The sequence below is a fragment of the Chelonia mydas genome, chromosome 3 (genome assembly GCF_015237465.2).
Source record: "Chelonia mydas isolate rCheMyd1 chromosome 3, rCheMyd1.pri.v2, whole genome shotgun sequence".
Lineage (NCBI taxonomy): Eukaryota > Metazoa > Chordata > Testudines > Cheloniidae > Chelonia > Chelonia mydas.
In genome coordinates, this window is record NC_057851.1 from 15,247,133 (window position 1) to 15,259,898 (window position 12,766).

Sequence of the window (12,766 nt, forward strand, 5' to 3'; positions counted from 1 at the left end):
GCACCGGAGCACCAAGGCAGCGGGTACGTAAACCGCAAGGGGTACTTTCCACTGGTGCTGCAAGCACTCGTGGATCACAAGGGAAGTTTCACCAACATCAACGTGGGATGGCCAGGAAAGGTACATGACGCTCGCATCTTAAGGAACTCTGGTCTGTTTCAAAAGCTGCAGCAAGGGACTTACTTTCCAGACCAGAAAATTACTGTTGGTGTGAGCTATCTACAACCTTCTCCTCCTCATCATCTTCCTTGCCCCCAAAACCCGCTTCCGTGTTCCCTGCCACTCCTTGGACAGAGTCAAAGCACGGGGTTGGGGTAGTGGTGGCTGCACCCCCTAGAATGGCATGCAGCTCATCATAGAAGCGGCATGTCTGGGGCTCTGAACAAGAGCGGCCGTTTGCCTCTCTGGTTTTTTGGTAGGCTTGCCTGAGCTTCTTAATTTTCACGTGGCACTACTGCAGGTCCCTATTATAGCCTCTGTCCTTCATGCCATTGGAGATTTTTTTTCAAATATTTTGGCGTTTTGTCTTTTCGAACGGAGTTCTGCCAGGACAGATTCATCTCCCCATACAGTGATCAGATCCCGTACCTTCCATTCGGTGCATGCTGGAGCTCTTTTGCGATTCTGGGACTGCATGGTCTCCTGTGATGACGAGCTCTGCATGGTGACCTGTGCAGGTGAGCTCGCCTCGCTGGCCAAACAGGAAATGAGATTCAAAAGTTCACGGGCCTTTTCCTGTATACCTGGCCAGTGCATCTGAATTTAGAGCGCTGTCCAGAACGATCACAACTGAGCGATCACACTCTGGGATAGCTCCCGGAGGCCAATACTGTCGAATTGCATCCACAGTACCCCAAATTCGAGCCGGCATGGCCGATTTCAGCGCTAATCCCCTTGTCAGGGGTGAAGTAAAGAAATCGATTTTAAGAGCCCTGGAAGTCGAAAAAAAGGGCTTCATCGTGTGGACGGGTGCAGGGTTAAATCGAGATAACGCTGCTAAATTCGATGTAGTGTAGACCAGGCCTGTGTGATTGGCTGAATAAGCAGGGCTGAATGGATTTGCAGGCTCTAACATTTTACACTTTTTTTTTTTGAGTGCATTTTTTTTACATTTGTTAATTCAACTTTCATGATAAAGAGATTACAGTACAGTACTTGTATTAGGTGAATTGCAAAATACTATTTTTTTGTTTTTTTACAAGTGCAAATACTTTTAATAAAAATAAGATCTGCACTATACACTTTGTATTCTGTGTTGTAGTTGAAATCAATTATATTTGAAAATGTGGAAAACATCCAAAAATATAGTGTTCTATTATTGTTTAACAGTGCGATTATTTGCGCAATTAATTGCGATTAATTTTTTTAATCACTTGACAGCCCTAATGAAAATCTCTGCCAGACGTACATGTTAAACAAAACTAGGGAGATGTTCAACTCTAGTTGCAGAAGCTTCAATTCTGATGTCTAAAGTGGGAGAATTGAATAAACAGTATACTACTCTCTTATTTTTGTCGTGTTCTGCCGGACATTGTAAAACATACTGAAGTTGGTCGATATATATATAAGATCAAAAGATGATTGTAGTAGTAGTTATCCTTCTAAAAAAAGACAATAATTTTGAGCTTTTATTTATGTACCTTCATTCATACAACAGATTAGAACACTGTGCAAATGCAACCATTTTGCTTCTTTGTTTCAGCCAAGGAATATTGCAGGACTTCTTTGGCCTTTGAAGGTTCAAATGAAAATGAACTTGGTTTTAAAGAAGGCGAGATTATCCAGATAATAAGTAAGGTAAGGGTTTACTAATCACTCAGAGTTTTCATGAATGTAGTTGAAGTACAGAATAAAAGGGCAGGTCTACGCTTAAAATGCTGCATCGTCACAGCTGCAGTGTTTCAGGGAAGATGCTACTATGCCAACGAGAGAGCTTTTCTCATTGGTGAAGTTAATCCACCTCCAAGAGAGGCGGTAGCTCTCCCGCCAACATAGCACTGTCTACGCCTGGGGTTAGGTTGGTATAACTACATTGCTCAGGGATGTACACTTTTTTATACCCCTGAGCAACATAGTTATACCAATGTAAATTTATAGTGTAGACCTGGCCTTATCAGCAGTAGATCTCATTCTTTCCAGATCGGTTTTGTTCAGCATAAATATAAATTTATTTATATAAATTATTTTATTTTGGTAATAGATCCGAATTTGTCCTAGAAGTTAACCATATGCTGTGCCATAATCTCATAAAAGTATGAAAATAAGTCCTTTCTTTATTGGTTTTGACCGCTTTTCATTTGGCAATCACTTCCCCCATAGATTTCCAGGTGTGGTGGACTGGGTTGTAGGAGTGAGTTGAGTTCTCTTTTTAAATAAACAGTTGAATTTTGCACTGAAATTTTGACATGCAATATTTAATGTTGTAAATATATTTTAAGCAAGGATTATTGTCAGTATGAAAATCCAAATGTTTTGTAACATTTGGGATCTCAGAATCATAGTACTTAACAAAACTGCTTTATGGTGGACAATCTGTCTTGCTATTTGAAGGAATAAACTTTATCTGAATATTCACTTATTTGTGCTAATATGAAAGAGAGAGTCAGTGTTGAAAGGCAGCAGTTGCATCCCTAACCCATTTTATAAATGTTCTGCTGTAAAGACAAAGAAAAAAAGGGCTGAAAATCATTGGTTACTGCTTAATTTTCCTCACCTATAGTTCATAATCTTTTTATATTAATCATATTTTACTAAGTGGGATATTAGAGGATTGATTTAGGTGGGGAATTGGAAGGATATTAACTACAATCCAGTTTTCATGTTCATAGTAGTCTATAGTGAGGAGCATAAATATACATAAGCTAAGCTTCTTTAAAAGGATTTTGAGTTTTTCCAAGAGACTCCAATATGTCTTTAATGATAGCTACAATGATTTTCTTGTTTCATTATTTGCTTGCATTACAGTAGGACCTGGAAGTTAGGTAGTGTGACAAAGTTCCTGCTCTACCTTGGTGGGTCTTGCGCTTATTGGCAGATTTGCTCGCCTTGGAGCTTCTCGGCAGCCCTCAGCTTGGCCGTTTTTCTGAATTCACAGTCCAGGTTGACTCCTCCTGTGTCTGACCAGGAGTTGGGAGGATTTGGGGGGAACCCGGGCCTGCCCTCTACTCCGGGTTCCAGCCCAGGGCCCTGTGGAATGCAGCTGTCTAGAGTGCCTCCTGGAATAGCTGTGCGACAGCTACAACTCCCTGGGCTACTTCCCCATGGCCTCCTCCCAACACCTTCTTTATCCTCACCATAGGACCTGCCTCCTGGTGTCTGATAATGCTTGTACACCTCAGTCCTCCAACAGTCCACGTTCTTACTCTCCGCTCCTAGTGCCTCTTGCTCCCAGCTCCTCACATGCACCCAGCTCCAGACTGCTCCTTTTTAAAACCCAGGTGCCCTGATTAGCCTGCCTTAATTGATTTTAGCAGCTTCTTGATTGGCTGCAGGTCTTCTAATCAACCTGTCTTAATTGTCTCCAGAAGGTTCCTGATTGTTCTGGAACCTTCCCTGTTACCTTACCCAGGGAAAAGGGACCTACTTAACCTGTGGCTAATACATCTGCCGTCTCTTACTCTCCTACAGCCATCTGGCCCGACCCTGTCACAGTAGGTTTTCATAAGCACCAAATGATTAAGACAATTCGTGCCCCAAAGAGCTTACTATCCAAGTAGGCAAGACTACAGAAGGAGACCGAAGGACATGTAGACAGAGTGATTTATCCAAGGTCATACAGCAGGTCAGCAGTGGAGTCAGGAATAGAACCTAGTCCAGTGTCCTTAATCCCAGTCCAATCTCTATCCACTGGACCACACTGCTTGCAAAGTCTAGATTTCTTAAAAATACTTATCACAGTAACTAACTCAATCCCAGTTTTTGATCTTATCTAAATTTCTGCACTTAATGTCATAGCGGTTAACATAGCTAGGGGCTGGAGTAATTAACTTTTCTATTTTTCAGTCTTTCTGTGTTCACTTTTCAAACAAAGGGAAGCAAAATTTTAGATTAGCGAATGAAACGGGGACAAACATCGTTTCTGAGCCTGTGGCCGTCTTCTAAAGTAGTTTTTGCATGTTTTCAAAATAGAAAAACTGAGTTTATGCAAGTTTGTTTGTGCGGATAAATACTTCATTGGTTTTCTCCATAAGTGGAATGCTACTGAAAACCTGTAGGATGATGCATATTACTTACAAAGCACAATACACAGCAGTGGCACTATATTTTGTTTTGTAAAGACGGCGTTCTTTCATATCAGGTTAGGTCTCAGTTTGCATAAGGATACAGTCAAGTCCTCACAAGGTTTTAAAATTTGTACTCATTTTAGCCTCCCATTGTTGCTTGGAACTGATGTCTCCACCTCCCCCTCTTCCCCTCCCCCCCCCCCCCCCAAAGTTTCCCTATATCCAGTATTAAATATAAACTGTCTCCCTTCAACTCTGACCATGGAATGAGATATGTAAGGGCACTTGTATACACTCAGATCCAATTGGAAGATTGGGGCCTTTCTGTACTAAAGCTCATAATGGCTGGGTTCCTGGCATTAACAAAATTAGTAAACTCCAGAGGATAATGTCAAGTTTGCAAAGGGACTTAATGGGAGAAATGATAAACCAATTTGAGTCTATAAACTGGCAGGGTGTCAATTTGGTTTTAGTTTCTTGCATTGGTGCTTCCTTCATTTAGCTCAGTGTGTTTATGAATTTTTTGTTCTGAGATTCACCAGCTGTTCTGAAGTGGATATGCATGCTAGGACCTAATCTTCTGTGGATAGAATGAGCCAGTTGTTTCTGTCAAAAGTAGCATATTTCAATCATAGTTTATTCAACCTGTATAAAGTGGTGATAGCTATTAATGTTGGAAGAAAAACCTTAAATTGAATTACTAAAATAATTTTAAGCGACTTGATTCTGTGCGTTAAGGGGTTGCAATACCCTGTAAAAAGGGTTGAACATATTAAACCCTCAATCCTCCAAAAATATGTGCTGTTACACTGAACTCTGAAACAGAAATACCTTTCTCTGGCTCTTTCTACTGTATTCTTAACTTGTCCCCTCCCATGCAGATCATGTTACTTTTCTCTCTTGCCTTTCTCAGTCCAGTAGTTCTCATAAAATTAAATCATGCAAACAAGATATAGATATATATAAAGAGAGAGAGAGAGAGATAGATAGATAGATAGATATTTGGAAGAGATCTGTGAATGTAAGAGAAATAATTTGTCTTCCAAGGCAGTGGCTAAGGTTGTGCAATGCATTAGGAGGTTTCTTTTATATCTACATTTCTTTATTCCACTTCCATTCACAGATCCCTTTCAAATAGATATTCTTAACAGTTTTAATCCTTGTTTTAAAACAAATAATAAAAAACCAAGTTGGATAGTAAGGACATCTGATTCTATCAAACCCTGAGCTACTCGCAGCTCCTTCCCAAATATAATTGAACTTTTTAATAAGGCTTCCTCTTGAAAAACACTGCATTTTTTTTCCGTTGAGGTGAGATTTTACAACACTGGTAAAAGGAGATGGGTTTTTGTACTATATAATGAATACTTGTGCATGCTTTTTTTCTGGAGCTCTACTTGCTCCATAAAATGAGTAAATATTAAATAAGGTTGTTCAAATAAATAGTACCATTTGTTGTTTTAGGATCCTGGAGAACAAGGATGGTGGAAAGGAGAGCTTAACGGTAAAGAAGGAATCTTCCCAGACAACTTTGCTGTTCAAATACAAGAGTCTGATAAGGACTTTCCAGTAAGTTTTAGTGTTTTTTCTTTTCTTACAATCTAAAGAAAAGCCACAGATCCTTTGCCAGAAATGCAGATATATATAAAAAAATACTTAGAATCATCGAATATCAGGGTTGGAAGGGACCTCAGGAGGTCATCTAGTCCAACCCCCTGCTCAAAGCAGGACCAGTCCCCAACTAAATCTTAATGCATTATACCACATAACAATGTTATGATGCCAATTTTTTGATTCATTTTCAATTTTAGTACTATCAAAGCAGAAATTGAATTTTATATATTTAAAAAAATAGAGCTGGTTTTTAAAAAATGGAATTTTTGTCCTGTGGGAAATTCTGACAAATTGACATTTGTCCTGAGTTAGGCCAAAAAAACTGAGACTTGGAAATTTTCATGGAACAGAAATTCCAAATTTTTTAAATTCAAAACAACCTTATTGAAACTTTTTTTTAGATAATTTTGAAATGTAAGTCAAAATGGGAAAGTCAAAAATAAATGAGAATATCTAATTGAAATACTTTATTTCAATTTGTTTCAAAATGTTTCAAGATGAAATTTCATCTTTTCTTGCCTCTGTCACTGTTGTGTTTATAATTAATTTTCCCCAACCCATTTAACTATTTTAAAGTTGTCAGGATTAGCTAGGTGTCTGTGCAGTTATGGTTTAAGGTCTAGACCATTACATTATAAATGAAGGACTAGCTTTTCTAAGTTAGGTGCATGTGTTTGTACATTACCACGGTTATGTGAGTGTAGAGATATCAGATCTGCATATACACATTATGCATCTCTGGGCATAAATTAGACTTGTGCAAATATACACAGATCACTGACTTCAAAAATCCCAGTTGGAAGTTCACTTTCTGTTGCTTTAAAAGGTGATTTATATTACACCTTTCTTCCGCTGTATACCCTAAGGGATAACAAACCTATCAGCAACAATAATTTTCCCTCAGCTGATACTCACCTTCTTGTCAACTGTTGTAAATGGGCCACCTTGATTGCATTGGCCTAGTTAGCACTACAAAAGTAATTTTCCCTCCCTTGATATTCACCCCTTGTCAACTATTGAGAATAGGCTACTTCCACCTTAATTGAATTGGCTCGTTACCACTGACCCCTCACTTAGTAAGGCAACTCCCATCTTTTCATGTGCTATAATATATATTCTTCTTACTGTATTTTCACTCCATGCATCTGATGAAGTGGGTTTTAGCCCACGAAAGCTTATGCCCAAATAAATTTGTTAGTCTCTAAGGTGCCACAAGGAGTCCTTGTTGTTTTAACTGTAGTCTGTAACCTATCATTTAAATCATGTTCTGTACCAAATGACTGGAGGATAGCTAATGTGATGCCAATTTTTAAAAAGGGCTCCAGAGGTGATCCTGGCAATTAGAGGCTGGTAAGTCTGACTTCAGTACTGGGCAAACTGGTTGAAACCATAGTAAAGAACAAAATTGTCAGACACATAAATGAACATAATTTGTTGGGGAAGAGTCAACATGGTTTTTTGTAAAGGGAAATCATGCGTTGCCAATCTACTAAAATTCTTTGTGAGGGTCAACATGCATGTGGACAAGGGGGGTCCAGTGGATATAGTGTACTTAGATTTTGAGAGAGCCTTTGACAAGGTCCCTCACCAAAGACTCTGAAGCAAAGTAAGCTGTCATGGGATAAGAGGGAAGGTCCTCTCATGGATTGATAACTGGTTAAAAGATAGGGTAGGAATAAATGGTCAGTTTTCAGAATGGAGAGAGGTAAATAGCGGTGTCCCCCTGGGGTCTGTACTGGGACGAGTCCTAGTCAATATATTCATAAATTATCTGGAAAAAGGGGTAAACAGTGAGGTAGCAAAATTTGCAGATGATACAAAGCTACTCAAGATAGTTAAGTCCCAGGCAGATTGCAAAGAGCTGCAAAAGGATCTCTCTAAACTGGGTGACTGGGCAACAAAATGGCAGATGAAATTCAGTGTTGATGAATGCGAAGTAATTCACATTGGAAAACATAATCCCAACTATACATACAAAATGATGGGGTCTAAATTGGCTGTTACTACTCAAGAAAGAGATCTTGGAGTCATTGTGGATAGTTCTCTGAAAACATCCACTCAATGTGCAGCAGCAGTCAAAAAGTGAACAGAATGTTGGGAATCATTAAGAAAGGAGTAGATAATAAGACAGAAAATATCGTATTGCCTCTATATAAATCCATGGTATGCCCACATCTTGAATACTGTGTTCAGATCTGGTCACTCCTTTTAAAAAAATATTTTGGAATTGGAAAGGGTTCAGAAAAGGGCAACAAAAATGAGTAGAGGTATGGAACGACTGCCATATGAGGAGAGATTAATAAGACTGGGACTTTTCAGCTTGGATAAGAGATGACTAAGGGTGGATATGATAAACGTCTACAAAATCATGACAGTTGTGGAGCAAGTAAATAAGGAAGTGTTATTTACTCCTTCTCATAACACTAGAACTAGGGGGTCATCAAATGAAATTAGTAGGCAGGAGGTTTAAAACAAGCAAAAGGAAGTATTTTTTCACACAACCCACTGTCAACCTGTGGAACTCCTTGCCAGAGGATGTTGCGAAGGCCAAGTCTATAAGAGGGTGCAGAAAAGAACCTAGAGAGTTTAGAAATATTGTTTCACTTTGGAATGAAATTCACCTGGAAAAACTCAAACTAAAAGATCTGTCAGAAAATAACCTTAAGTACAGATATCTGGGAGGCGGAAATATGCTGGAAAAAAAGTATAACCAAAAAAACACCCCTTTTATTGCTAACTGGACAGCAAATTAGAGAAGAACTTCCAATGCAATATGGCATCAAAAAAGCCATTGTGACTTTTGTGGGGATGAATACACAGAGGCCTTCGACTGGAGGGAATTAAATATAACAATAATTGAGGGGCTGGAGAAACTTATTTATAAGAAGATCTAAATGGATTTAATATGTACATTGTAACCAAACTTCTGCCAAGGATTGAGGCACAATATATTTCCCAAGTATTTAAGGTCATGAACACCATGGAAGGCCATCAGTTGTTTGGTATGCCTTACTGCTAAATGATGAACTAGCAATCGGCTGAGCCCTCAAGGGTTAACACATTGTTGTTAATGTAGCCTCACACTCTACACGGCAGCACAAATGGAGGGAGGGGAGACAGCATGCAGAGAGAGACAGAAACACATACCTTGTATGTGAGAGAGACACGCATTGCTCCTGTAAGTACTCTGACCCCACTCCGAGTACATTGCCTTTTTAAGTAGATCAGCAAGTTGAGACGGCAGCTGCTGCCAGCAAGCTCCCTCTGTCCTGAATCCTATCATGTCGGCCCCTGCTCTGTGGAAATGAGATGCAGGAGAGGGGGGAGGGGGACACCCTGACATTAGCACCCCTCTTCTTTCTCTCCCCCGTCCCCCTACCCGCACAACAAGCAGGAGGCTCCCGGGAGCAGCTCCAAGGCAGAGGGCAGGAGCAGCACACGGCAGTGGGGGGAGGGACAGCTGAACTGCCCAGCAATTGATAGCCTGCTGGGTAGCTGCTGCACAGGGAACTTAGGGGAGTGAGGGGCTGCCGGTCCACCCTGGTTCCAGGCCCCCACCAGCTAGCCCCAACCGGCTGCTCTTCCTGCAAGCAGTGGACAAAGCAGGCAGCTGCCAAACACGGTTATAAGGGAACATTGCGCAACTTTAAACGAGCATGTTCTCTGATTGATCAGCAATGTAACAACGTTAATCGGGACGACTTTAAGTGAGGAGTTACTGTACATCAGTATAGCCAGGAAAATATTATATGTCTTATAGTGACTTCAAAAAATATTAAGGAAGTTGGCTGTGTTAATTCATAGGAATGTGCATTATTCCAGAAAGTCACCACTCAGGTTTCTAAAGAAAAGGCAAACAAAAATTAGCAATAAAAATAACAGGGAATGACTACACTGTGGTGATTGTGGTTAGCAACATTTTAAAATAGCATTTCTGATAACATTATCCTCAATGCTAAGTTTAACTATAACTCTGAACTTTTGCTACATTTCATTGCTTGGATGATGAATCTGTTGTTGGTCAGGCAGTTTCAGTACTACTATCCGATGAACACTAAAATGCATGGAATCAAATCCACCCTCCTCCTTTTCTAATAGGCTCTTCACTTGGCAAGTGGTATAAATAGTGTAAGTCTTCACTATTGCACAAAATCTTTAACATAAAAAACTTTCAATATTAACTCATTGCAGTGAAACTACTCAATATTTAAGATTATATTTTTAAATTATTGATATCAATGTGGAAAATGGAAATATTTATATTGATCCAAGTATACTGTGTTGTGTGCATATGGAGGTTGCCAGGTAGAGCTGTGATGTACAGGAAGAAAGGAATGCTACATTCAGGGTTGGAGAAGTGAATCATTCTGGGTCTTTAAGCAGGTTATTGTAGAGAGAGTCCCCAAATCCTTCAAGCTACTGAATGCAAACCCCATCGTCTTCAATGTGACTTAGTACAGGAATTCACCTGCATGGAGCAGCTTTCAGGTAAAGGCAGTGGATGGCAACTGTAATCTACTGTTCATTGTGGGCTGACCTAAAAAACCCCAAACTGATTCACTTTAATTGCAAGTCGGTGTTGACGTTTGAATCTGATTATGTCTGCTGCCGCCCAGCCTCACAGGTAAATAATGTTGATTTTCTGTTTATTCCAAATAGAACTCTGATAGGATTGAGCATTTCTTTCTGGGCTGAAAATGGAGTCTGGTTTCATTCATTAATTTTACTGCACTGTTTTCTGTGACCAAAAAAAGAGATTAATATGAATTTTCATGCATGGTTAATTTTTTAAAAAAAGCCTTCATGCACATCATTTGTTCGATAAACACCTATTTCTGCTAATAGGAGCCGCCGTACTCAGAAGTTTTACTTGGCATATAAGGTCTCACTCTAGGAATTTCCTAAAAGCTTTTATAATATTTTAATGACATTCTCTCACAATTAAAGTCCAGGGGAAATCCTCATACCAAGTGGAGGGAAATCTGTGTATAGCCAGAGCCTTGGGGCCAACAGCCAGGGCAGTCAACATGGTGTCTACACTGACACTGTGCCAACCTAATTACATCGACCTAAGTACTACGCCTCTTGCAGAGGTGGAGTTATTAGATCAGCGTAGTGTGCAACTTACATTGGTGGGAGCAACATTGTAGTGTAGACACTTACATCCAACTCTGTAGTATAGACCAAGCCTTAGTGGGCAGAGGGCTTTTGCCAAGTAGTGTGTGAGCAGGCAGCGGCAGGAGAGAATAGAGGGGGAAGAAGCAAACATGCAGAACAGAGAAGCAGACACAAAAAACAAGCTAGCCAATCGGTAGCCTCTGAGCCTAGTGTGGCCGTGGGGAAAGCTAGTGAGAACGTTTGAGATATGTTTCTAACAAGACTTGGCGCTGTAAGCTAAGAAACTGAAACCATTACTTTGGTTCCTCCTGCCTTTGGAGAAGCAGGACTTCGTAAACAGATATTTCTTTGTTACGGTTTTTTGATCACCAATTTCTATCCCAACTGGAACATCCACAGCACCCCAAATTTTGACTAGCTGCTCAGGTCCAAAAGGGGCAACATTGTATTTTAAAAGAGTGCTAGAACACGAACAAACCTAAGACTTCAGTATTTCATAGTCTAAAATTTGTTGGGAAATGTCCAGGTTAAAAATCACTCATTTTAAAAACAAGAATCTTCAGCTGTGGTATGTGATACTGCAGTATATTTAAACAGGAAACCTTTTAAACATTCTTTCTCAGTATTTAATCTGCACCTTTCTCTCTGCTTGTGCATAAGCAGATGTGTCATTTTAGGTTTAGTTTTTCGAGTTCCCAGGCTGCGATGTTTAGGGTGCAAACACTTCAGGGAATATTTATTCGCTTTCCCCACCTAAAAAAAACCCTTTCATTGGAACTCAAAAAATAATTAAAATATTTCTTTGATCTTATTTTTTTAAAAAACATCATTTTTGTAAATCTTTGGCCAGATTTCATCTGATTCTTTTAATATTGCCTGATACAATGTAGGTTTATTAGTATTGCCCTACAGTTATAGTTGTTAAAATGAGTAAGTAAATTGCTTTGGCACTATAAAATGCATAATTTAATTTGTTTTGAATTTTTGGCTGTCTGTGCAAGAAGGTTTCAGAGTAACAGCCGTGTTAGTCTGTATTCGCAAAAAGGAAAGGAGTACTTGTGGCACCTTAGAGACTAACCAATTTATTTGAGCATAAGCTTTCGTGAGCTACAGCTCACTTCATCGGATGAAGTGAGCTGTAGATCACGAAAGCTTATGCTCAAATAAATTGGTTAGTCTCTAAGGTGCCACAAGTACTCCTTTTCTTTGTACAAGAAGGATTTTCTGAAATTTCTTGAGCAATGGAATGGGACTCAGGAGACCTGCTCGGTGACCTTGGATAAGGTAGTTCATCGCTCTGTGCCTCAGTTTCCCCATCTGTAAAATGGTAATGATACTGAACTTGTTCGTAAAGTACTTTGAGGTCTACTGATGAAAAGTGCTATGAGTCTGCTTGTAAGCTGATAAGTGGATGCCTATCTTTTTTCTGTAAAATATATTGACTCTTTATCCTCTTTGCAGAAGCCAAAGAAGCCACCACCTCCTGTTAAAAGTCCAGGTACGTAAAAGATTCATGCTGATAAATGTACTGACAAACTTTGAGCATAAAAGCCAACAAAAGTCACTGCTCTAGAAGCTTCATAAATGCAATGAGAGTTTAGAAACAACTCATTTTATTCAGTCATGAAGGCAAGGTTTTCTAATTTTAGTGTACTGCGTATAGACGTGTTATGCTCCATATTCACTGTGATGTGGTATGGCAAGTGTTTAAGATGACTTTCTAAACTCAAAAGTAGCTTTGCATTTCTGAGCAGTACTGTACAGCAACCCCAAATTCATGCCGGTGACACTATGTATCCTACTATGTATTT

The 12,766-nt window shown here is 39.6% G+C and overlaps 1 protein-coding gene across 2 annotated transcripts in view; it reads left to right on the plus strand.

The window, feature by feature from the left end:
• Positions 1-12,766, plus strand: part of LOC102940628 (CD2 associated protein) — a 150,478-nt gene that overhangs the window by 104,323 nt on the left and 33,389 nt on the right. For both annotated transcript variants that reach the window (XR_006289334.1, XM_037893947.2), the window contains exons 8-10: positions 1,703-1,797; positions 5,688-5,792; positions 12,417-12,453. Coding sequence is in view for 1 of the 2 variants with exons in the window: in XM_037893947.2 (XP_037749875.1) it covers positions 1,703-1,797; positions 5,688-5,792; positions 12,417-12,453 (237 nt within the window). In the remaining variant the exon portion in view is untranslated. The remainder of the gene's footprint in view (positions 1-1,702; positions 1,798-5,687; positions 5,793-12,416; positions 12,454-12,766) is intronic.